The sequence below is a fragment of the Chiloscyllium plagiosum genome, unplaced genomic scaffold (assembly GCF_037043375.1).
Source record: "Chiloscyllium plagiosum isolate Xiang-an unplaced genomic scaffold, Cpla_swu_hap1 HiC_scaffold_37, whole genome shotgun sequence".
Classification (NCBI taxonomy): domain Eukaryota; kingdom Metazoa; phylum Chordata; class Chondrichthyes; order Orectolobiformes; family Hemiscylliidae; genus Chiloscyllium; species Chiloscyllium plagiosum.
The window spans coordinates 42,759,908-42,785,895 of NW_028270175.1; the positions used below are offsets into that span (position 1 = coordinate 42,759,908).

At 44.0% G+C, this 25,988-nt stretch overlaps 1 protein-coding gene across 2 annotated transcripts in view; it reads right to left on the reverse strand.

Annotated features, from left to right (window-relative positions):
• Window positions 1-25,988, reverse strand: part of LOC122540177 (ephrin type-A receptor 8) — a 530,533-nt gene that overhangs the window by 38,426 nt on the left and 466,119 nt on the right. For both annotated transcript variants that reach the window (XM_087980648.1, XM_043675512.2), the window contains exons 14-15: window positions 22,843-22,992; window positions 6,617-6,807 (exon numbers count right to left, since the gene is read on the reverse strand). In XM_087980648.1, the coding sequence (XP_087836774.1) occupies window positions 6,617-6,807; window positions 22,843-22,992 (341 nt within the window). The remainder of the gene's footprint in view (window positions 1-6,616; window positions 6,808-22,842; window positions 22,993-25,988) is intronic.

The window sequence follows — 25,988 nt, forward strand, 5'->3', positions numbered from 1 at the left end:
TTGATGCAAGTCAATTTAACAAAGAAAGGGGAAGATTTAATGAGACTACTGTCAGGATGGTTACTTTCAAGGACTTATTAGACTGCTTTTACACAGAAGCAATTTATTGGATAAAAACACATTTCAGGATTTTGTTTTAAAACAATGTATTTATGAAGAACGCTTTGAGACAGGAGGATGGTAGACCTTGAAGTAGTTTCTTGAAAGATCATGAACCATGAGAAATCCATTTCTTTCACTGATCACCAAACCCTTCACTATATTGTTGGCACTTACTGAGGTTTGTCAAATAGAGTCATAGAGCTCTACAACACAAAGACAGGTCCTTAAGCCCAAACTGGTCCATGTTGACTAAAATGTCAGTCCACACTAACCCTATTTCCCTGCACTTTTCCCATATGCTTCTAAACCTTTTCTATTTGTGTACTTGTTCAAATGCCTTTTAACGTTGTTAATGTTCCCACCTCAACTACTTCCACGAGCAGCTCATTCCAAATGCGTATCACCCTCTGTGTAGAAAGGTTGTCCCTCAGGTTCCCTTTTATTCTTTCCTCTCTAACCATAAACTGATGCCCTCTGGTCCTCGATTCCCCAACCCTGGAAAAAAACACTGAGTGCATTCACCCTATCCATGCCTCTCATGATCTTATACACTTCTATAAGATCTCCCCCTCAGTCTCTTATGCTCTAAAGAAAAAAAGTCCTAGTTGTCCAACTTCTCCCAATAACTCAGAGTGCTGAGTCCTGGCAACATGCTTGTAAATTTCTTTTGCACTCTTTCCAGCTTAATAATATCATTCCGATAGCAAGGTAACCAAGTCTGAACAAAATACTCCAAATGCAGCCTCACCAGTGTCCTGTACAACTGCAACATAACTCTCCAACTTCTGTACTCAGTGCTAAAAGCCTCCTTCACTGCTCTGTCTATCTGTGACTACACTTTCAGAGAACCGTGCACCTGAACTCCAAGGTCCCTCTGTTCCACTACACTCTTGAAGGCCCTACCATTCACCTTGCCTTGATTTGTCTTTCCAAAGTGCAAAACATCTCACTTATCTATATTAAACCCCATTTGCCATTTCTCAGCCCACTTCCCCAGCTGATCAAGGTTGTGCTGCAATTCCTGATAACCTTCCTCACTGTCCACAACACCACCTATTTTACTGTCATCTGCAAACATACTAATCATGGAGGAGAAAGTGAGGACTGCAGATGCTAGTGATCAGAATCGAAGAGAGTGATGCAAGAAAAGCACAGCCAGTCAGGCAGTATCAGAGGAGCAGGAGAGTCGATGTTTTGGGCATCAGCCCTTCATCAGGAATGAGGCCTGTGTGCCAAGGGGGCTTAGAGATAAATGGGAGGGGGGGTGGGGCTTGGGGGGGTGAGGGGTGGATGGTAGATGGGAAAGCGATAGGTATATGAAAGTGGGGTGAAGGTGATAGATCAGAGAGTAGGGTGGAGCAGATAGGTGGGAAGGAAGATGGACAGGTAGGACAGTTCAAGAGGGTGGTGCCACGTTGGAAGGTTGGGATTGGAATAAGGTGAGGGGGAGCGGAAATGAGGAACCTGGGTGGGTTGGTGGGAAGAGTGGACCTGACAAGGGAGTCACAGAGGGAATGGTCTCTCAAAACACAGATAAGGGTAGGGAGAGAAATATATCTTTGGTGATGGGCTCTATTTGTAGGTGGCAGAAATGGTGGAGGATAATGCAGTGTATCTGGAGGTTGGTGGGGTAGAAGGTGAGGACCAGTGGTTGTTTTGTCCTTGTTGCTGTTGGAAGGGTGGGATTCAAAGGCAGAGGTGCGGCATGTAGATGAGATGCACTGGAGGGCATCGACAACCACATGGGAAGGGAAATTGCGGTCTTTAAAGAAGGAGACAATCTGTTATGTTCTGTGGTGGAATTGGTCCTCCTGGGAGCAGATACAGCGAAGGCAGAGGAATTGGGAGGAGGGAATCGCATTTTTAGAGGAGGCAGGGTGGGAGGAGGTGTACTCCAGGTAGCTGTGAGGGTCTGTGTGTTTGTAGTGGATGTCAGTGTTGAGTCGGTCGCCGGACATGGAGGTGGAGAGGTCCAGGAAAGGGAAGGAAGTGTCCAAGATGGTCCAGGTGAACTTGAGTTTGGGGTGGAAAGTGTTTGTGAAGTTGTTGAACTGTTCAACCTCCACGTGGGAGCATGAGGTAGCGTCAATACAGCCATCAATGTAGCGGAGGAAAAGGAATGGTGCTGGTGTGGCTGCGGAGGATGGACTGTTCCACATATCCAACAAAGAGGCAGGCATAGCATACTAATCATGCCTTGTACATTCTCATCCAAATCACTGATGCAGATAACAAACTGCAATGGGCCCAACACTGACCCCTGAGGCACTTCACTAATCACAGGCCTCCAGTCTGACAAGCATCCTTCACTATTACCCTCTGCTCCTTACAATCAAGCCAATTGTGTATCCAATTTGCCAGCTCCCCCTGGATTCCAAGTGATCTAACCTTCCAGAGCCACCCACCATGTGGAACCTTATCAAAGGCCTTACTGAAATTCATATAGAGTATGTCTACTGCCTTACCTAGTCAACCTTCCCAGTCACTTCATCAAAAAGCTCTAACACATTTGTGAAGCATGATCTCTCATGCACAAAGCCATGCTGACTAATCCTAATCAAACACTGTCTTTCTAAATGCATGTATGTCTTATCCCTCAGAATCTTCTCAAGTAACTTACCCACCACATGTTAGGCTTTCTAATCTATCATTCCTCGGCTTTTTTGCAGCCCTTCTTGAATAAGGGCACAATCTTCACTAGCCTTCAGTTTTCTGGGACCTCACCCATGGCTGACGATGATGCAAAAATATCAGCCAGGGTCCCTGCAATTTGTTCTCCTGCCTCTTGCAGATTTCTTGGATATATCTGGTCAGGAACAGGAGATTTATCCATCTTCATACATCCTGAATGTCAAACACCTCTTCCACTGTGATATTGATTGTCCCCAAAATATGACCACTAACTTCCCCAATTTCCCAAGTCTTCATGTCTTTCTCCACGGTAAACACAGAGGGGAATTATTCATTGAGGACCTTGCCTATCTCCTGCGGTTCTACACATATACATCCACTTTGGTCCTTGAGGGGCCCTATTCTCTCTCTAGTTATTCTTTTTCCTTTAATATACTTAAACAACTCTTTGGATTCACCCTAATCTTCTCAGCCAAGGCTAGATCGTGCCCCCTCTTCACCCTCCTGATTTCATTCTTCAGTAAACTCCTGTATCTCCTACATACCTCCAGGGATTCCCTTGATCCCAGCTGCCTGTACCTGAGCCACAACCTCCTCCTTTTTTCTCATCAAACTCTCAATATCTCTTGTCATCCAGGGTTCCCTATTCCTGCCAACTTTGCCCTTCACCCTCACAGGAACATACAGACCATGAGCTCCAGCTAGCTCACTTTTTAAGGTCTCCCACTTGCTGGAGGTCCCTTTGCCTGCAAACAAACTACTCCAATTAACCACCGCAAGCTCCTGGCGAATTCCATCGAAATTTGCCTTTCCCCAATTTAGAACTAAAACCTGTGGAACAGTTTTGTCCCTCTCCATAGCTATTTAAAATTAATATAATTATGGTCACTGGTCTGAGATTTCTTCCCAACTGTCCCTCAATTTTGCCTCTTCCTGAGTAGGACCTTCTGTATACTGCTTGAGGAAATTTCCTTGAACACACTTAACAAATTCCACCACATCTTGGCTCTTAACACTATGGCAGTCCCAGTCTATGTTAGGAAAATTAAAATCCCCTACTAATGACAATCCCATTGCTCCTGCAAGTCTCCCCAATCTTTCTGCATAATTGTTCCGGTAATTCCAGTTGACTATTTGGGGGCCTATAGTACAATCCCAATAATGTTACCATCCCCTTCTTATTTCTTAGCTCCACCCACAAAGCCTCACTGGTTGCTCCTTCAGTTATTTCATCTCTGATTACTGCTGTGATACTCACCTTAATCAAAAATACAACTCCCCCTCCCTTCTTTCCACCATCTCTGTCCACCCTAAAGCACTTGTACCCTGGCACATTAAGCTGCCAGTCCTGTCCCTTCCTTAGCCATGTTTCTGTCATGGCTATAATATCCCAGTCCCATGTACCTATCCACACTCTTGAGTTCATCAGCTTTACCTGTCGGCCCTCTTGTATTGAAATAGATGCAATTTAATCCAGCAGGCAATCCTTGTAGATGGAGTGCAACGTGGGAAGGTGTGAGGTCATGCACTTCGTTAGGAAGAATAGAGGCATGCACTATTTTATAAATGAGGAAAAGATTCAGAAGTCTGAAGTGCAAAGAGACTTGGGAGTTTGAGTCCAGAACTTTCTTAAGGTAAACTTGCCAGTTGAGTCAGTAGTTATGGAGGCAAATGCAATGATGGCATTTATTTTGAAAGGCCTTGAATATAAAAGCAGGGATACTCTTCTGAGGCTCCACAAGGCTCTGGTCAGACTACATTTAGAGTATTGTGCGCAGTTTTGAGCCCCATAGCACTAGAAGGATGTACAGGCCCTCGAATGTTCAGAGGAGGCTCACGAGAATGGTCCAAGGAATGAAAAGCTTAGCATATGAGGAACATTTGAGGACTCTGTGTTTATAGTCAATGGAGTTTAGAAGTATGAGGGGGAATCCAATTGAAACATACAGAATACTGAATGGCCTGGACAAAGTGGATGTCGGGAAGATGTTTCCATTGGTAGGAGAAAGTAGGACCTGAGGGCACAACCTTAGAGTAAAGGGAAGACATTTTAGAACGGAGATAAGATGTTTGGATATATCTGGTCAGGAGTGGTGAATCTATGGAATACAATGCCACAGAAGGCTGTGGAAACCAAGTCATTGAGTATATTTAAAACTAAGATAGATAGGTTCTTGATCAACGGTTACAAAGAGAAAGCGGGAGAATGAGATTGGTCTCCATCCTCACCCTTCCCCACCCCCCACTCCTGCCAATCTAGTTTAATCCCTCCCTTGTAGCACGAGCAAATCTGACTACCAAGATATTGGTCCCCATCCAGTACCAACCCGTTCCCCTTGAACAGGTCATCCCTCCACCCCAGAAAAGATCCCAAAGATCCAAAAATCTGAATCCCTGCCCCCTGCACTAATTCTTTAGCCATATCTACCATATCCGCCTGTTCTTACCCTCTCTAGCATGTGACACCAGAAGTGGGCGGCACGGTGGCACAGTGGTTAGCACTGCTGCCTCAAGCGCCAGAGACCCAGGTTCAATTCCCGCCTCAGGCGACTGACTGTGTGGAGTTTGCACATTCTCCCCGTGTCTGCGTGGGTTTCCTCCGGGTGCTCCGGTTTCCTCCCACAGTCCAAAGATGTGCAGGTCAGGTGAATTGGCCATGCTAAATTGTCCGTAGTGTTAGGTAAGGGGTAAATGTAGGGGTATGGGTGGTTTGCGCTTCGGCGGGTCAGTGTGGACTTGTTGGGCCGAAGGGCCTGTTTCCACACTGTAAAGTAATCTAATCTAAAGTAATCTGATGATTACCACCGAGGGGGTCCTAGTGTTCCTCCTATCTGCTGAAGATTGCAGGACACGGGAAAGAGAGAAATAGGCACCTAATCAATCAGGTTTAGAGTAAACAGAAAGCCCCAATGTTAGTAAGAAGGTTGCAGTAAAGTTGGTGTGCAGAAGAATAGTTGGAGGCTATACTCATTGAGTCAGATAAGATAAATCATTAATGTTTTAAATTCCAGAAAACTATTATTTTACACTGCTAAGTTGAAGTAAAATTAGCCATGATTTAAAACAATGGCCTAACAGACTGGATAGGCTGAATAGTATAAACCTGCTCCTAAGCAGGTTTGCTCATAAATCTTCACTATTTCGGAAACATAGCACATATGAAGTGTTTTCTCCATCTGTCTGAGAAAGGATTGAAACACAATAGATACCTGTAAAAGTGCAGTGTCCATTTCTTATGTCTCGTGGAACATGTTGTTGCTGTGATCTACTTCGACAGGGATTTATTCTGTGTATGTAAATAAATGAACACTCTGTGGATGTACGAGCACTTCCAACTCCACCTGAATCTTGATTAAAGACAGGCGTGCTGTGCAGCTGTTGAAGGATTGCTACATTAGCTTTTCTGCAGCATGCATTACAGTTAATCAAAGTAACTGCTTCCCCATCTTTTTTCCATTATCTTGCTCGGTCTAAATATCCTGTGAATTGCCAGCATTTGGACATACTATGACAAAGAGTTCTCGAATCTTGCCAGCCGTCACCATTGTGGCAGTGAGTTCAGGCATGATCAGTCCTGTAATATACAACTTCAACTGAACTACCATCTTTCCATAATTCGGAACAAATGGCGTAATGGTGCAAGCAGCAGAAAAGATGTTAAAAGTAATGGGGTGGATCTTAACAGTGAGTGCAAGTGTGAAATGAAGAAAGCAAGTCAACAGCTCGTTTTACACTGCTCCTGATTGAATTCAATGGAAATTAAAATGACAGCTGACGTAAAACAGTTGACTGACACTCTGCAGCCTTGGCTTTAGGCTCCACCCTCACAGAGGCCACTGTCTCAGACCCCTGGAAAACAAAGCTGTGGTAACTGGTTTCTTACCTGCTTGTGGTATCAAGAATCTTGAGGGCAATGGGGTTCCTAATGAGCTTGTCCAATACACTGACGATCTGGAAAAATTTGGGCCTCTCACTGCGATCTTTCTGCCAACAGTCCAGCATTAACTGATGGAGGGCTGCAGGACAGCCCATGGGAGCTGGAAGTCGGTAACCTTCTTCCACGGATTTAATTACCTGCAATACAAAATATCATACTTTCAGTGATGGTGATATGCCAGGTATGTAGGCTGCATGTAGGTCCCAACAACTGATCGACTGTAAAAAACATGAACCGTATCAAACAATATGCTCTGCAAACATGTACTATATCATACGCCATTTCCTGTATCAAACAACATATACTGTATCAGATACTACATCCCATATCAGACACCACGTCCCATATCAGGCACCACGTCCCATATCAGGCACCACGTCCCATATCAGACACCACGTTCCATATCAGGCACCACTTCCTGTATCAGACACCACATCCCGTAGCAGACACCACGTCCCATATCAGACACCATGTTCCGCATCAGACACCACATCCCATATCAGACACCACGTCCCATATCGGGCATCACGTCCCGTATCAGACATCATGTCCCACATCAGACACCACATCCCGTATCAGATACCATGTCCCCCATCAGACACCACATCCTATATCAGACACCACATCCCATATCAGACACTACGTCCTGTATCAGACACCACGTCCCGTATCAGACCCCACCTCCCGTACCAGACACCAGGTCCCGTATCAGACACCATATCCCATATCAGATACAGCATCCCATATCAGACACCATGTCCAGTATCAGACACCACATCCCAAATCAGACACCACGTCCCATATCAGGCACCATGTCCCGCATCACACACCACATTCCGTATCAGACACCACGTCCCATATCAGACACCACGTCCCATATCAGACACCATATCCTATATCAGATACAACATCTCTTATCAGACACCATATCCCGTATTAGACACCACATCCCGTAGCAGACACCACATTCCATAGCAGACACCACGTCCCGTATCAGACACCACATCCCATATCAGACACCACGTCCCGTATCAGACACCATGCCCCATAGCAGATACCAACTCCCTTAATAGACACCACGTCCCATACCAGATACCTGGTCCCGAATCAGGCACCACATTCCGTATCAGACACCACATCCTGTGTCAGACATCACGTCCCGTATCAGACACCACATCCCATGTCAGACACCATGTCCCGCATCACACACCATGTCCTGTGTCAGACACCACCTCCAGTATCCGATATCACATCCCGTAGCAGGCATCACATCCCGTAGCAGACACCACGTCCCATGTCAGACACCACGACCCGTATCCGATATCACATCCCGTAGCAGGCACCACGTCCCGTATCAGACACCACATCCCGTAGCAGATACCACGTCCCGTAGCAGACACCATTTCCCACATCAGACACCAGATCCCGTAGCAGATACCACGTCCCGTAGCAGACACCACGTCCCGCATCAGACATCACATCCCGTAGCAGATACCACATCCCGTATCAGACACCACGCCCCGTGTCAGACACCACGTCCCGTATCCGATATCACATTCCGTAGCAGACACCACATCCCGTAGCAGACACCACGTCCTGTACCAGACACCACATCCTGTAGCAGACACCATTTCCCGCATCAGACACCACGTCCCGTAGCAGACACCAGGTCCCATATCAGACACCATATCCCATATCAGATATAACATCCCGTATCAGACAACATGTCCCGTATTAGACACCACGTCCCATAGCAGACACCACATTCCATACCAGACACCACATCCTGTAGCAGACACCATTTCCCGCATCAGACACCAGATCCTGTAGCAGACACCACGTCCCATATCGGACACCACGTCCCATATAAGACACCACGTCCCGTAGCAGGCACCATGTCCCATATCAGACACCATATCCCATATCAGATATAACATCCCATATCAGACAACATGTCCCGTATTAGACACCACGTCCCATAACAGACATGACGTCCCGTATCAGGCACTACATTCCATAGCAGACACCACGTCCCATACCAGACACCATGTCCAGTATCAGACACCACATCCCGTATCAGACACCACGTCCCCTATCAGGCACCACGTCCTGTACCAGACACCACGTCCCATATCAGACCCCATATCCCATATCAGATACAACATCTCGTATCAGACACCATGTCCCATATTAGACACCACGTCCCATATCAGACACCAGGTCCCGTATCAGACACCATATCCCATATCAGATATAATATCTCATATCAGACACCATGTCCCGTATTAGACACCACGTCCCGTAGCAGATACCACATTCCATAGCAGACACCACGTCCTGTACCAGATACCACATCCCGTATCAGACACCATGCCCTATATCAGACACCAGGTCCCGTATCAGACACCACGTCCCATATCAGACACCATGCCTCGTATCAGACACCATGTCCCGTATCAGACACCACGTCTCGTATCCGATATCACATCCCGTAACAGGCACCACATCCCGTAGCAGGCACCATGTCCCGTATCAGACACCACACCCCGTATCAGACACCATGTCCCATTTCAGATACCATGTCCCGTGTCTGATATCACATCCCATAGCAGGCACCACGTCCCGTAGCAGACACCACATCCTGTATCAGACACCACATCCCGTTGCAGACACCACATCCCATATCAGACACCACGTCCCGTTTCAGATGCCACGTCCCGTATCCGATATCACATCCCGTAGCAGGCACCACGTCCCGTAGCAGACACCACGTCCCGTGTCAGACACCACATCCCATGTCAGACACTACATCCCATATCAGACACCATGTGCCGTACCAGACACCCCATCCCGTAGCAGACAACACGTCCCGTATCAGACACCACGTCCCATATCAGATACCCCGTCCCGTATCAGATACCCCATCTCATATCAGACACCACGTCCCGTATCAGACACCACATCCCATATCAGATCCACATCCCATATCAGACACCACGTCCCGTATCAGACACCACATCCTGTATCAGATACTACATCCCATATCAGAGACCATGTCCCGAATTAGACACCACGTCCCATACCAGCCACCAATTCCCATACCAGACACCATGTCCTGTAGCAGACACCACATCCCATATTAGACAGTATTTATTAAATAATTAATATTGAAGTACCCTGACCAATCAGAGTTGACCTTTCTGATCTGATCACTAAGATTGACAGTTAGCTGCTTTTACTGCTTTCCATGCCAACAATACCTCAACCAATCTGTACTCTCTGCTCATGCTGTATAAACTGGTGTTCCTTTTTTCAAGTCTATTTCTTGTGTCCCAGTCCTGACGAGGATAGGATTAAAAAAAGCTTCACCTGCTTGTCTCCTTTTAATGATGTTTAAGATCTATACTACTGAGCAAAATATCACTAATACAAATCTTTGTAAGATGGAACGCTTTGGTATCGCTTAGTAAAATTGAGAAGTACTCAATCCTGCAGCAGTACAATATTGATTACATAGATCCTCTTATAAAATAATGGGACGCTCAAGGGATTTTGGAACTTTGGTAGAACACAGAATCAGACCTCCAGTATTATTAATCTTTAATATAAAGTCTCCCATTTCTACTCAGACAGGTCTACGTGAGATTCAAATTCATACTGGATGGTTACCTTTCAACATTGACATTTACTTTCAAGCAAAAGTAAGGGGTTTTTGGAGAGGTGTGGCTCAGGGAGAGGTGTGGCTGAGGTAGGTGTGGCTCAGGGAGGTGTGCCTCAGGGACAGGTATGACTCAGGTAGGTGTGTTTCAGAGAGAGGTGTGTCTCAGAGGGAGGTGTGTCTCAGAAAGAGGTGTGCCTCAGGGATGTGTGCCACAGGGAGGTGTGCCTCAGAGAGAGGTGTGTCTCAGAGAGAGGTGTGCCTTAGAGAGACATGTGCCTCAGTTGGAGGTGTGGCTCAGGGATGTGTGTCTCAGAGAGAGGTGTGTCTCAGTGGGAGGTGTGCCTCAGAGAGAGGTGTGTGTCAGAGAGAGGTGTGCCTCAGTTGAAGGTGTGGCTCAGTGAGGTGTGTCTCAGAGAGAGGTGTGTCTCAGTGGGAGGTGTGCCTCAGAGAGGGGTGTGTCTCAGAGAGAGGTGTGCCTCAGTTGGAGGTGTGGCTCAGAGAGAGGTGTGTCTCAGAGAGAGGTGTGCCTCAGGGAGGTGTGCCTCAGAGGGGTGTGCCTCAGAGAGAGGTGTGCCTCAGGGAGGTGTGGCTCAGGGAGGTGTGCCTCAGAGCGAGGTGTGTCTCAGGGAGGTGTGCCTCAGAGAGAGGTGTGCCTCAGTTGGAGGTGTGGCTCAGGGAGGTGTGGCTCAGGGAGGTGTGTCTCAGGGAGGTGTGTCTCAGGGAGAGGTGTGCCTCAGGGAGAGGTGTGGCTCAGGGAGGTGTGTCTCAGGGAGGTGTTACTCAGGGAGAGGTGTGGCTCAGGGAGGTGTGCCTCAGGGAGATGTGTCTCAGAGAGGTGTGTCTCTGGGAGGTGTGTCTCAGGGAGAGGTGTGCCTCAAGGAGGTGTGGCTCAGAGAGAGGTGTGCCTCAGGGAGGTGTGCCTCAGGGAGGTGTGTCTCAGGGAGGTGTGTCTCAGGGAGGTGTGTCTCAGGGAGAGATGTGCCTCAGGGAGAGGTGTGGCTCAGCGAGGTGTGCCTCAGGGAGGTGTGGTCTTTATAACCAGATTTCCATGAAAAGGACAGATTGATTAACTGAGTTATTGCCTGTCAGATGGGAAATGCTGCTGCTAAGGCCACAACCCACAAAACAGACACATTGCTGATGCTGAGATACATAAGAAACAGGAATTGGAGTTACAGTGGGCTCAAGAAGTGAAATGTCCAAATCCCATTCCTGTTTCTTCTGCATTCTAGCAGCATCAGTGTGTCTGTTTTGTATATTGTGTCCACCATTCAATAAGTTTATTGATGGTCTTCTATCTTCTTGTATCATCCCCTAACTCTTAATGCCCTGGGTATTGAAAATGTACCAATCTGGAGTACAGGCAGTCCCTGGATTGTGAACATTCTGTTCTGGAGTCTGCTCGCATGTCAATTTGTATGCAAGTCAGAACACAATTCTGGACAATGTGAAGCAGCTGTTTGTAAGTACAGGAAACATTTGTATGTCAGCTCTTTAAAATTACATTCCTGTATGTGATCGCACTCATAAGTATGAACATTCGGAAGTCAGATGTTCACAACTCAAGGGCCCAGTGCACAATCAGTTCCTGACTATTCACAGCTCTCCAGAGGAAAGGAAAATTTCAAAGTTTGACAATGCACTGAGTGAAGCAATTTCTTCTCATCGCAGCTCCAAATGACCGACCCCTTGTTCTTATCTCCCTAACTCCACTTCCACCCCTAAAGCCCTTGAAAAAATGTGTATATTACATGTTCCTAGCAGATCACTTCTCATTCTCTTCAATGCTAGCAACATAGCCCTTGTTTACTCAATTTCTCAATGCAGGACCAGTCCTTGTCCCAGGATTCAGTTAGGGAATCCTTGGTGCTGGTCCTCCAAAGCAACTCTAGCTTTCACTAGGTAAGGAAAGCAAAACTGTAAAGAATGCCCCAGATGTAGTCTCACTAAAGCTCTATACATGTAGTGAGGCATCCCAACTCCTGCACATCAATCTTTTTGACACAACAACACAGAAGGAACTATCATATATTTCCAAGTCAGGATGGTGAATGGCTCGCAACTTGAAGGTGGTGGTGTTCCTATGTATCTGCTGCCTTGTCCTTCAAGATGGAAGTGGTCATAGGTTTGAAAGATGCCGTCTAAGGATTTAACTTGAGCTCACAACCTAATTCGGAAGCGAGTGTGGCATCTGACCTTCACACAAATGTACCAAATATTGTGACGGTGATTGCTAATCTAAATGAAGGGCTCTTTACTGCACGTAACAAGACTCCAGGCGAGCACTTTATACACCAGTTCAGCTCTGCTCCAACAACCACATCACATGTTAACTTGCTGTGATGATGTATCCCAAACTATTTACATATTCAGCAGTACATTAATTAGTATGTTTAACTACAAAGCCAAGTCACTACGCCCCCAACAAAGCCAAGGCTTTCTAGTTACCTGTGTTGATTCCTATCAATTGCTCTCAACTGTGTAATAATTTGATCCTGATTAAGTCATTCAGATATTCACATCATCCTTAAGCTAATTTCGTGCTCAGTGATTTACCTGTTCAAACAACATCAGTGTCCGGGACTGGCTGGATGTGCTATTTCTGGAAGTGTATTGAAAATTCCCAACGGTAAACAGTTTGAGTAGCGTGTAAATCCTTTTTTAATTGTATCCTACAATTAATTGTATCCTACAATTTCTTCCTGTTGCAACATAATTAACTAGGGGATTTTGTATTCCAAAACTGCTGTTTACTTAGTACATTCTGTCATCAATACAATGGATTTTTGCAATGGAAATTCAGGAGCATTCGTTTTGCACCAGAGGCAGAAAGGGAGGGCAAATGGAGGGAATACAAGGTGGAACTGACAGTGTCCATCACCGTGACCCAAGCTGAGGTGCATTCTGCCTGGCTGGACAGATGCAGCCTGATGCAAAACCATTTGCAGAACTGCACCATCTGCTGCATGGATAACTACAACCAACATGCACTGTACGACTGGTAACATGCAACTGTCTCTTTTCAGGCATAGAGCAGTGTCATCTAATGTCCTGGGGTGCGAGAGTAGTGCTAATCTCATCAGTAATGACCTCCTTCTCCATTCCTTCAATTACGTTCGCCATCAAGTAGGAGGCTGGGATTTTGCTCACTCCATCACTTGGGCACAGATTCATTTTCCTTAATTCATGAGCATTGAGCATAAACGTGTTCATCAGAAATTAATTGTTCAAATGCTTCATGCTATATACGCTACCACTTACCTCATTACTTTCTGTAAGAATGTTCAATCATGACTTTGCATGCTCTTAATGGGCACTCCTAATACCGACTCAGTCTAGGGTATTAAATGAGTCATGATTTAGTTACTAGATCATAGAATCGTATAATACAGAAGAGGCCTTAAAGTCCCATCAAGTCTGTACCACCAAAAATATAGTACTACCTTCCAGAGGGATACAGATTCTTAGAAAATAGGCAGCAGGTTTAGATAGAGGATCTGGATCAGCGCAGGCTTGGAGGGCCGAAGGGCCTGTTCCTGTCTGTAATGTTCTTTGTTCTTTCCTAGTCCCACTTTCTCACAATAGCCTTGAATGTTATGACATTTAAGTGCTCATTCAAGTACTTTCTAAAGGTTATCTGGCTTCCCCCATCAAATACCTCCCCAAGCAGTATATTCCAAATTCCCACCACGCTCTGGGTGAAAAGGTTTTTCCTCAAATCCCCTTTTTACCTCCTGCCTTTCATTTTAAAATTATGCTGTCTAGTTACTGACCCTTCAACTAAGGAGGACAGCTGTTTCCATTCACCTTGTTCATGCCCCTCATAATCTGATACATGGGAAGAGGGTGAGAACAGGAACATGTATATGGTATGTTTCTGGAGCTTCCTTTTCTCAAACTCTGCAATGCTCAATTATCAGAAATGGAAAGACTGAAACACAGTCAATCAGGAGCATAGAAATCTCAATACAAATACTGCAGGAGGATTTTTCTTTTCTGATTTTTACTTTCGGATACCTGCGGTTGTTTTTATATATTCTGCTTTAACAGCATGAAGCCCATCGTAAACGGTAAATGACATCATCACTGCAGCAATACAACTGCTCCTGGACAGAGCAAAGTACAGGATAACAGTTTGATAGTAGCAGCTCTGATTTTCATACACACTCTATTGGAATAGATCCACATTGTCCACATTGCACAATCTGCAATTACTTTCAAACATTTAATTTACGTTTTGTTCCGATTACGGATAAGGTTAAACTCAGCTCTCTCACGGCAGGTAAAAAGTTAACAAACATGATGTGACTAACTGTGCTTGTTCCAGTGTTCTTGAATTAACAGGAATATATTACAAACTGTACAAATGCAGCTGTTTGGATCCATTGGAAACCTTGCAAGGGTAGAATAAATCCATTATCAGTTGGACACAAGTCTATTACTGCAAAGAAAATAGATAATAGAAGTGAATAATAATCCAATAATTCAATGACAATTAGCACTGATTCAACAGCATTCTTCAGAGACGCTCAGGGAATAGGAGCTGAGAAATTGCAATGTCACGCTTAGAGGTTGTTCTGAAGGACTATGTTATTTGTAAAGTCAGTGGAGAAGTTGGCATTGCACTGACATCTTCCCCAGATCAGCTGGGGCAATTCAGGGTTCAATCAGTACAGGTCAGGTAACTTCTCACTGGGAGTGAGGTAAAATTGCCTTTGATTCTGATATATGACACCCCCTTTAGGCCCATCTTCTCTTTCTATATTTGCCCTATTTGCTTCACATACTACGAGGATGCAGCAGAAAAACTGGGCTTCAGGTAACCTAAAGCAACCTTCTGGTAATGTCGCAGAGCTGAGCTGACATGAAAATAGCCCAGTGAAGGCAGAGTTCGAACTTAAGAGCACAGAGGAATAATGAATACATTAAGAAAATCACTAACTTTACTCCTTAGATACTGTAACAATAAGTACAGTGCCTGGTATTTCTAAGATTACCATATATAATGGCATTGATTATAATAGTAAGGTTACATTGGAGTCTGAGCCTGAAGACAGTGCCTGACTTTTTCTTCTCCTCAATGTCTGTCTTGAACAGAAGCTTATTTTATGGTATCAAAGCACACTGTTTGGAATAACAGAGCAGACTCAAGGAACCAGATGGTCTATTCCTGCTCTTAGTCCTTAAGGTCATATCATCCCTTTAGTGATGTAATCACTCCTAGCTCCACTCCAACACAGAACTTAGCCATTTTTGTAGACCTCCTTATTTATAACTCCCAGTTCTGTTGAAGAGTCATTGACCTCAAATGTTAACTCTCGTTCTCTTTCCACAGCCATGGCCTGACCTCTTGCTTACATAAGTTCATAAGATATAGGAGCAGAATGAGGCCATTCAGCCCATCGAGTCTGCTCGACCATTCGATCATGGCTGATGTGCTCCTCACCCCCATTTCCTGCCTACTCCCCATAACCCTTCAACCCTTTACCAATTAAAAATCCATCTAACTCCTCCTTAAATTTACTCACTGTCCCAGTATCCACCGGTCTTTGGGGCACTTTGGACAAAAGTACGTGAGGCACTCATCAGGGACATGCTGTTTGTTGTTGATGCTGCAGTTGAAACACACACCCAGCAGGAACTCCAGCCACTGACAGATCGCCTCTCCCAAGCTTGCAAGGATTTCGGGCTGACTATCAGTCTGAAGAAGATCCTGGGACAGATACAGAGGTACTACCGGTCATCACCACCGATGGCTATGCACTCAATGTCGTCCATCAGTTTACATACTTGGCTCTTCCATCACTGACAACCTCTCCTTGCACACAGAGATCGACAAGTGGATCGGGAAAGCAATCTCAACTCTTGCTCGCTTCACAACTCGAGTGTGGACAAATCCCAAGCTGACAGTGAAGATAAAAACGTCAGTCTACAACGCCTGCGTCATAAGCTGTACGGCAGTGAAACTTGGACTACATATGCCAGACAGGAGATAAGACTGAACACCTGCCACTTGAGGAGTATCCAACCTATCCTGGGCATATCCTGGCAAGACAGAGTGTCTAATGCAGCGGTTCTATTTCACGCTGGCTTTCCCAGCACATACACTCTGCTCAGGCAGCGGAGACTCTGCTGGCTGGGTCACGTCCACCGCATGAAAGACGTCCACATCCCAAAGGACATCCTGTGTGGAGAGCTTACATCCAGGAAGAAGCACACAGGGCATCTCCAACTGCACTACAAGGACATCTACATGAGGGACATGAAGGCGCTTGATATTGTTAGGAAGTTCTGGGAAAGGCTTGCAGCTGACTGCAGGAGATGGAGAAGCACCCTGAACCAACACCTCAAAACAGGGGGACATAAGCTGACGAGTGCTGCAGCAGATAAGCCGACACCAAGGAAGGAGTGCAGCAGCTCTAGCAGATCAATGACCACATGCAGATGTGACCTCTGCGACTGGGACTGTCATGCTTGGTCTCTTCAGTCACAAGCGACGCTGTTTCAGAGAAGCAGAAAGCCAGAACAATGAGGATGCAACCCATGGTCAGTCTTGACCAAAAGGGGCCTCACTTGAGATAGCGAATTCCTCAGATTCACAACCCTTTGGGAGAAGTAGTTTCTCCCCAACTCTGTTTTTAAATTTGCTGCCCCATTGCTAAGACTATGACATCTTATTCTACAATGCTCCACAGCAGAAACATCCACTCCACATCTATTTTATCCATACCTTTTATTGTCTTGAATACCTCAATTTGATCTCCCATCATTCTTCTAAATTCCAGAGGGTATTGACCTAAACTGTTTAATCACTCCTCACACAACAAACCCCTCATCTCTGGGATCATCCAGTGAACCTCCACGTAGAGTCTCACAATGTTTTGTATAGTTGCAACAATACTTCCTTAACTTTATATTCTATTCCTTTAGCTATAAAAGCCAACATTTCATTTGCTTATTTTATTATCTGTTATATCTGCATGCTAGTTTTCCATGACTCATGAACTAGGACACCCAGATCCCTCTGCATCGAAACACCGAAGAATCTCCCCATTTTTTTGTCCAAAATGCATGACCTCAAACTTATCCTCATTAAACGCTATCTGCCGCATTTTGGCCCACTCTCCTCACCTTATTTCCTCATTCCGTCCCATTTATTTTTGTGTCATGCACAAATTTGGCTCTAGAGCCTTCTATCCCTGTATCTAAGTCATTAATGCAGATTGTAAATATGTGCAGTCTAAGAACTGAACCTTGTGGCACCCCACTAGTTACGTCTTGCCATCCTGAAGAAAACATTTAACTCAACTCTCTGTCTTCTGTCAATCAGCCAGTCATTCATCCGAACTAATAAATTACCCCAATCCCATATGATCTAACCTAGCAAATTAAGGTGACATGTCTTACATTTCTGACTATTATCTCCCCTGCATTCATGCTCTATGGCTTGTTATTGTTGTGTTTACTTCCCATTACAGCATGCAATTTTTCTTTTAGAGACATGCTCATGGTACCATCATCACATCATAACATGGGACCCATTGGCAGAAAGGCCTCACACTCCATCTTACTGAACCCTCTTGTAGCATGACACACTGAGGGAAACAAACTACAGTTTGTAACTGAATTGCTCAGGACTAGCCGTGACAGAAGGTTTGGACAGGATGTTGGAAAAACTTATTCACCCAGAGGGTGGTGAGAATCTGGAACTCATTGCCCGGAAGGGTGGCAGAGGGAGAAACCCTCATAGCATTTAAGAAGTGTTTAGATGTGCATGCTATGCCAAGACATACAAGGCTAAGGGGCTAAGTGCTAGAAAATTAGACTGGAATAGTTAGGTAGTTGTTTGCAACTGGCACACGTGATGGACCAAAGGGATTCTTTCTGTGTTGTAGATCCCTATGACTTCATGACATGGCATTGCCTATAACTGTAATATGAGTATATTTACTAGAAGTCATTATAAATATTAATTCAATTTTTCAGTACTACAGTACTCATTGTTAATTCTTATATATTATGAGAGATAATAGAAATAGAATTAGAATTAGACTTAGAATTAGAATCCCTATAGTATGGAAGCAGGCCCTTCCACCCAACAAGTCCACACCAACCCTCCCAAGAGTAACCCAACCAGACCAATTCCCCTACCTTATATTTACTCCTGACTAATGCACCTAACACTATGGACAATTTAACGGTTCGCACTGCTGCCTCATATTGCCAAGGACGAATCAGATACATTAGAGACATTTAAGTGACTCTTGGGTGGACACATCGATGATTATACACTGAAGGGTATGTCAGTTAGTTTGATCTTAGATTCGGATAAAAGGTCAGCACATCATCAGGGATCGAAGTGCCTGTACTGTTCTATGTTCTATGTTCTTCAATCTTCAATAGTTAAGTTATAAGCAGCATCTTAAAGGAAGGAAAAAAAAGGCTGAGAGCTTTATGGAAGAGATTCCAGAATTTAGGAACTCGGTGGCTGAAAATATGGTTACGGGGTCAGACTGATTAAAGTCAGGGTTGCAGAAGAGGAAATGTGCTGAGATCTTAGAAAACTAAAATTGGGATTTGGGTAGAGAAAGCGAAGACCACTGAATGGCTTGAAAACAAAATCAAGATGATCTAGAGTTGAAGAGCTTGTCAAGAGCCACATGTGAACAATGGTTATTTGTTCAATGTATTTGGATGTCAGTCTCAGGTTTGGTGTTTATTGGGGTCAGCCATCTTTCAGTGTGCCAATTACTTAACAAGCTGAAGCCCTAGGCACTTTACACTTAGTCATGTTTTGGCAACACGCTCTGTACTTAACATAAAACTACAAAACAAAAAAGAAGAGAAAACATTGTAATCTAAAAAGAAAATGGACTAAGAAAATGGTATTGATTCATTGCATAGTTCAGACTTTGGACAAAAACATGTACAAGCAATATCTGGACTAAACAGTCTCTGTTAGGTTGTATCTGAATTTAACACATCATTTACAAGTGTCAACGCTTCCACAAGCAGAAAAATCATTAGCCAGAGTATATCATTTCATGGCAATTGACCAGTAAACCAGCTGTGACATGTGACAAAAAAAATCATGCAGCGAATTGTTGCAATCTGAAATTAAGTAAATCTAGAAACATATTGGGAGTAATTCAGAGATGACTCACTCAATTGATATCAGGGTTTTGTGGCTGATCTTACCAGGAGAGATTGGGCCTTTAATTATTGGAGTTTAAAAGAATAAGAGCTGATCTTAATGAAATCTATAAGATCCTATGAGGACTTGAGAGGATGAATGCTACACCTTGAGGGAGAGAGATAGAGGTGAAATGAAATTCTCCCTCAGGATTCTTTTCCCCAGGAGTGTGCAGGCAGGGCCACTGAAATGTTTTTAAGACAAAAGTGGATAGAAACTGTCACTTGAACTGTGGGACAACTGGGCATGTGTGGGACAACTGGGCATGTGTGGGACAACTGGGCATGTGTGGGACAACTGGGCATGTGTAGGACAACTAGGCATGTGAGGGGCAACTTGGCAATGAGAATACACATGATTTCAACTGTCTACATTGTTGAGTCATGCACAAGGTCCACACCGCATATGTGGACACAACAGGCACACCATTGAAATGGTAGGGAGCTAGCAAGGGTGAGAGAACAGACAGGGCTTGTGGGAGGTGGGATGGAGAGATTATATGGGGCTGGAGGTGAAGAGAGAATGGCTGCAGGGGAAAAGAGATCACATGGGGTTGGGAGGGGTGGGGGCATGGTAAGAGAGAGTACATGGGGCTGGTAAAACAGAGAGAACAGATAAGGCTGGAGATAGAATGCCTGGAGCAGACTTGGTGAGTGTTGGCAGTGGTGTTGGTATTGGTGGTGATGGTGTTGGTCAGGGGGTGGGGATTGATGTTGTGGGGGAAGAGATCCGATCTCCACTTTCCCAGCCTGACTTGTCTGGATGTGGAAATGTGGAAAGTATTTGCGTGCACTCAAAGGTGATGAAATTACTCTTTGCCAAAAAGCAAAATGGGTGATTGCCAACTGGCAGCTGACTTTACATAATGTCCAAATCTCGACGGAAATGAAAGGAAAGCCAGCCACAGTGTGGAGTGGGATGCTGTTGTCTGTTTGGTATTACTGGTAAAGACGAAGAAAACTTTTCCAAAAACAACACTAAGTAAAAACGATCAATTTTATTTGATCTTTCAGGGGATATGGGCATTGCTGCCAAGGCTACTATTTATTGCCTGTCCAAAGTTGTTCATGAGAAGGTGACAACAAACATACTCTTGAGCTGATGCTCAAGTAATGTGGTTGAATAGTGTTGTTTGATATGGATTTTCACTACCCTAACGGCACAGCAATATATTTCCAAGACAGAATGCTGAGTGGCTTGGAGGGGAACTTACATGTGTTCCCATGTATTAGTTGCTTTAGTCTTTCAAGTGATAGGAATTGCGGGTTTGGAAGATGCTGTTGGAGGAGCGAAGGTGAATTTCTGCAGTGCATCTTGTAGATAGCATTATGCACACTGTCACTGTGTGTCGAAGGAAGAGGAAGTGAATGCTTGGGGATGAGCTATTATTCAAGCATGTAACTTTGTCCTGAATAGTGTCAAGTAATATTTGTACTCAGGTTCATTGATGAGGATGAGGTCAAGTAGATTTTCTTTCTTGCTGGTTCCCTCACCTTGCCTCAAACCCAGTCTGGTACATTTCAGCTCAGGACTTGGACAGCTTGGTCAGTAGTGATATTATTGAGCTACTCTTGCTGATGGCCAATGACGACCCCCATCACAATGCATTCTACTTGTGACCCTCAATGTCTCTTCCAAGTGTTCAATATGGAGGCAAACCACTTCATTGGATACCATTGTGCCACTAACTCTATTAGAACTATCCTGACACTGAAACATGGCATACCCAAAGATGGTGATGGACATGCCTTGGCTACATGACCATGCTGGATGTTGGCTTGACTAGAATGTGGAACAGTACTCCCGATGTTAGTGAGAAAGGCTTGGTGGTACTGAATGGACAGGATGTGCCTTTGTCATGTCCCAATATGATGACTGGGTTGCTGTTGTCTAGCTCACCCAATTTTATTTTGGATTTTTGTGGGTAAAAGTGAGGAGCTCACAACAGGGCAGTTCCTTTGTTTTGAGAGTTGAATCACATGTATATTACAATGGGGAAAACCAGCTGTTTTCTTTCTCTAATGAGTAAGCACCAGGCAGCGTATTGAACACATCAGGGAAACAAAATTCTATTCCAGATTTTTTTTTGTAAAACTGCATTAAAATTCACAAAAGAACAGTCATGTTGAAATGCCTTGTGACATTATCCAGTGGCACAGAGCCAGCTGTTAGTCTCTGGCCTCGCTTTAGAATGTGGTTAGGAAGCAGCTTGTTTTGTGTCTTTCATCAACACAAAGACCAGTAGAAAACAGCTGATTCACTGGAGCAACAGCTGCTGTCATTGCAGAAGTAGCATGATTCCTGCATTCTCCTAGCATCTCAATAACAGTCACTCTGGTACCTGAGCTCCAGACAGTCATGTCTCCTGAAGCCTTCAACAGGCCACTGCGACTGGGTGACACTAACCACAGGCAAAGCTGCCGACACATGTGTGTGTGCTTGCATACATGTGTGCGTGTGTGTGTGAGAGACAGCAAGAGAAGAGAGAGAGAGACTGTGTCTGTGGACATGTGAGGGAGAGGATGTGTGTTTGTGTTTGAGTGAGTGTAATCATGTGTTTGTATGAGAATGAGAGTGTGTTTGTGTGAGAGTGACTGTGTTTCTGTGAGAGTGAATGTGTTTGTGCTTGGATCAATGTCTATGCAAGTGTGTATTAGAAGTCTGTGTGTGTTTGTGTCTCTGCATGTTTGTGTCTGCACGAAAGTGTGTTCATCTTCCTGGGTGAGTGTTTGTATTTGAGTAGTGTGAACAGTGTGAATGTGTGTGCCTGTGTATTTGCATGTGCATGTCTGTGCACATCTGTGTCTGCTCAAGTGTGCACATTTGCATGAGTGTGTATTTGGATGTGTGTGTGTCTCTTTGTGCACACACAGATGTTTGCATGTTTGTCTCTGTGTATTGATGAGGGTATCTGTACACGTGTGCGTATCCATGTTTGTGAGAGTGTGTCAGGGTGTCTGCGCAAATGTGCATGCATGTGTGTGTGCATGTGTGTGTTTTATCTCTGAGGGAGTGCCTGAATGAACAAGTATATTTGTATGTTAGTATCTATGTGGAATGTATGCAGACAATTTATAATTTGGCAAAATACTATTCGCTGATACTTTCAACTATATCCCTGCTACTTTGAACTATTTACTGACAATTAAATAAAAATCAAAAATAATTAAATGATTACAGTGATGATTTCACACAGGGATGAATCTACACAGTAACAACTATTTCAGGGTTCAAGAGGTAATCAAGGTGCTGTTGTGAAACAGCAGTATACACCATCAATATATTCATCAGAGACGTGAAGGGGAATATAATACTTACATCTCGGTTTGTCATATTCCAATATGGTCTTTCTCCATACGATGTCACCTCCCACATCACAACTCCGTAACTCCAGACGTCACTGGCCGAGGAGAACTTGCGGTAAGCAATGGCCTCAGGAGCCGTCCAGCGGATTGGGATCTTTCCTCCCTGGACAAAAACATTAACTTTTAGGGCAGGTATGCAAATTCCCTATTTCACTCACAGTCTCTGTATTAATACAGGTATTCTATATCTAAAGAGACATCAACAACTTTCAAGGCCTTGGAAACCATTCAATATCAATATCTGGGAAAGACACATTTACAGGATTCTGGGAAATGAGCATGGGATTGACTTTCATGAATAGCTCAAGAGCCAGTAGAAACATGACAGACTTAATGGCCTCCTTCTATGATGTTGTGAATATTATCCAGAATATTATCCACAAACTGCACACTTACAGACCAATTTACAGATGTTACTGTGAGCCGCTAACCCGCAAGGGGGTGAGATAATCATTTGCGATGATGTCAGCATCCCTGACACCCACCAAAGTCCTGGAGCAGAATTGTTTCAGTGGAATTCCTGCCTACTCTGGTCAGACCTGTAGGAGATTGGGGAAGTCTATGCTGCAGGATTTAGGTACAGTAGTATGGTGTAGCCCACTATTTCAAGGGCAGTTGAAGGATAAATTAACAATTAGAAGTGTAATCAATCAACTCCTGATCAGCAGCACCCCCTGGTATCAAGACTTTGATCTTAAATCTACTCTATGCTCTGTAGTGATGGAGTATGCTACCATTTCTCAGTGAAGGCTAACTGTACCTCTCCTTCAGTTTGTACAGTTGCTCAGGGACTTGGATCTTCTTGGGCTGTATGAATCAATGATGCATTCCATGGAACTTTGGAATATACAGTTAAATGAGAAAAATAAACAGAGTAAAAGAAGTACAGGATGTTAAAGATTATGCCAAGTCTTTGTAATATATTGGTCTGACCACATCTGGGAAACATAAGACAGTTGAAAGGGATAATACTATGGTTTGTTTTACCATTGTACTCGTGGCTCATACTTCTGCACATTGGATAGATGGCACCATTGTCACTCCTGGTAAGTTATGGCCTGCAATGTTACCTGGTCTGAAGTGTTTTAGTCATGAAGAGAGACTGAAGAGATTGGGAGAGTTTATCATTGAGCAATGTGACTAAATGGGAACCTGACTTCAATGTACAAAGTTTATGAGGAGAATAGATGGGAAAAAAGTTTTCTATTTCGTAAAAGGGGCAATAATCAGGGGGCTAGATCATTTAAAAGGGATGTAAGGAAGACTTTTATTTTACTAAGAGGTTGGTGGCTCTCTGGAACTCACTGCCTGAAGAGATGGTATGGTTGGAATCATCACAACAATTAACAAGTACTTAAATGAACCCTTGAAACCCATAACAAACAAGTCAACAGGTCACATGCCAGAAAATAAGGTAGATGGTGGACAGGCACTTGATGGCTAGCAAAGGCATAATGAGCCAAGGGGCCTCTTTCTTACCATAACACTTGGTGATTTAATGGTTTTCCCATACTCATGAGTGACAGTGATAGTGGTTTCCATAAACTCAGTTATTTACAGTATTGTATAGAATCCTGTTCACTGTTATTATATCTCTCACCAGTACAGGCTATTCTGGCCTTTTATCACATTCTCATATACACAACTGCTGACATCACTGTTAAAACATGATACACATCACCATCTCAATATCATATCCATCCTCATCATAATACAATGGCGTATCTCTCAACCTCAGTATATCCCACAATACATACTGGCCAATCCAGCACTTTGAATTAGCAAGTCACAGAGTCATAGAGTTGTATAGCATGGAAACAGGCCCTTCACTCCAAATTATCCATGCCGACCAGATATCCTAATCTAATGTAATCCTATTCGCTAACACTTGGCCTATATCCCTCTAAATCATTCCTATTCATATACCCATCCAGATGCCTTTTAAATGTTGTAATTGTACCAGCATCCACCACTTCCTCTGGCAGCTCATTCTATATGCGCACCACCCCCTGCATGAAAACGTTGCTCCTTAGCTCCCTTTTAAATTTTTCCCCTCTCACCCTAAATCTATGCTCTCTAGTTCTGGAAAGGGAAGCGCTCATTTGCACACAAGAAGCCCCCACATTTAGCAATGTGATAATGAGCAGCTGATCTGCTTTTGTGACTGTGTTCGAGGGATAAACATTGTCCAGGACACCAGGAATCAGTTCCCTGTTCTTCTCTGCATAGTGTCATGGAATTTTTTACATCCATCTGAGAGGACAAATTGGATTCAAACCCGCAATCTTCTGACTCAGTGACACTGTGTTAGTTGCAGCTAACCCCTTCAGGTGAAGTAGCCAAAACAGAGGTACGTATACATTCAAAATACAGTGAGGTCAGAGCTGGGAGGAATGAGTTCATATGAGTTCATCATTTTTAATGTTGATTTATCTCACGCTTTTATGACATTTAAGATGGATATTCTGCATTTGATAATGTTCCCAAGAATGTTAAGGTGGGCGCAAAAAAAATTACATTCACAACCACATCATTGAGAACACTTGTAAATTGGGTTATCTTTCACTGAGAGTCATTTTAATAAAAAAAATTAAATCAGGTGGGAGGTTTATGATACTGTAATTTCAAAAGAAAGAATAAAAACACAATTCAGGTAACCCTCCTTAAATGTTACGTCTCATTGCCTCAGACTTCATTATTGAAACTCTCTCCTGCTTCTTTATACATGACATTCCATTCACAGACTCTCGGCAATAAATCTTATAGGTGTTTGAGATTTATTGACCAAATCGCAAATGGTTGTTTTCTCATGATTTTCAGTTCCAGGTAAGATTTATCTGAGGATTGAAGGATTTAGTTTTACAAAGACAGGAAGAACCCGTACAGTCGTTTTACTATAATGCACATTTTGTTAACATAATTTCACTATAACACAACTGACGAATTGGGGACATTGTTTCTTAAGCATGAAGGTTTAAAGTGTATATTGACTATAACGTGATTCCAGCCCCATTAGTTTAAACAGTGTTGCTATTATATGATTTTCTTATAACACGGGATTGCATGAGAACTGAACCTTACTGTGTTACAGCAGAACTG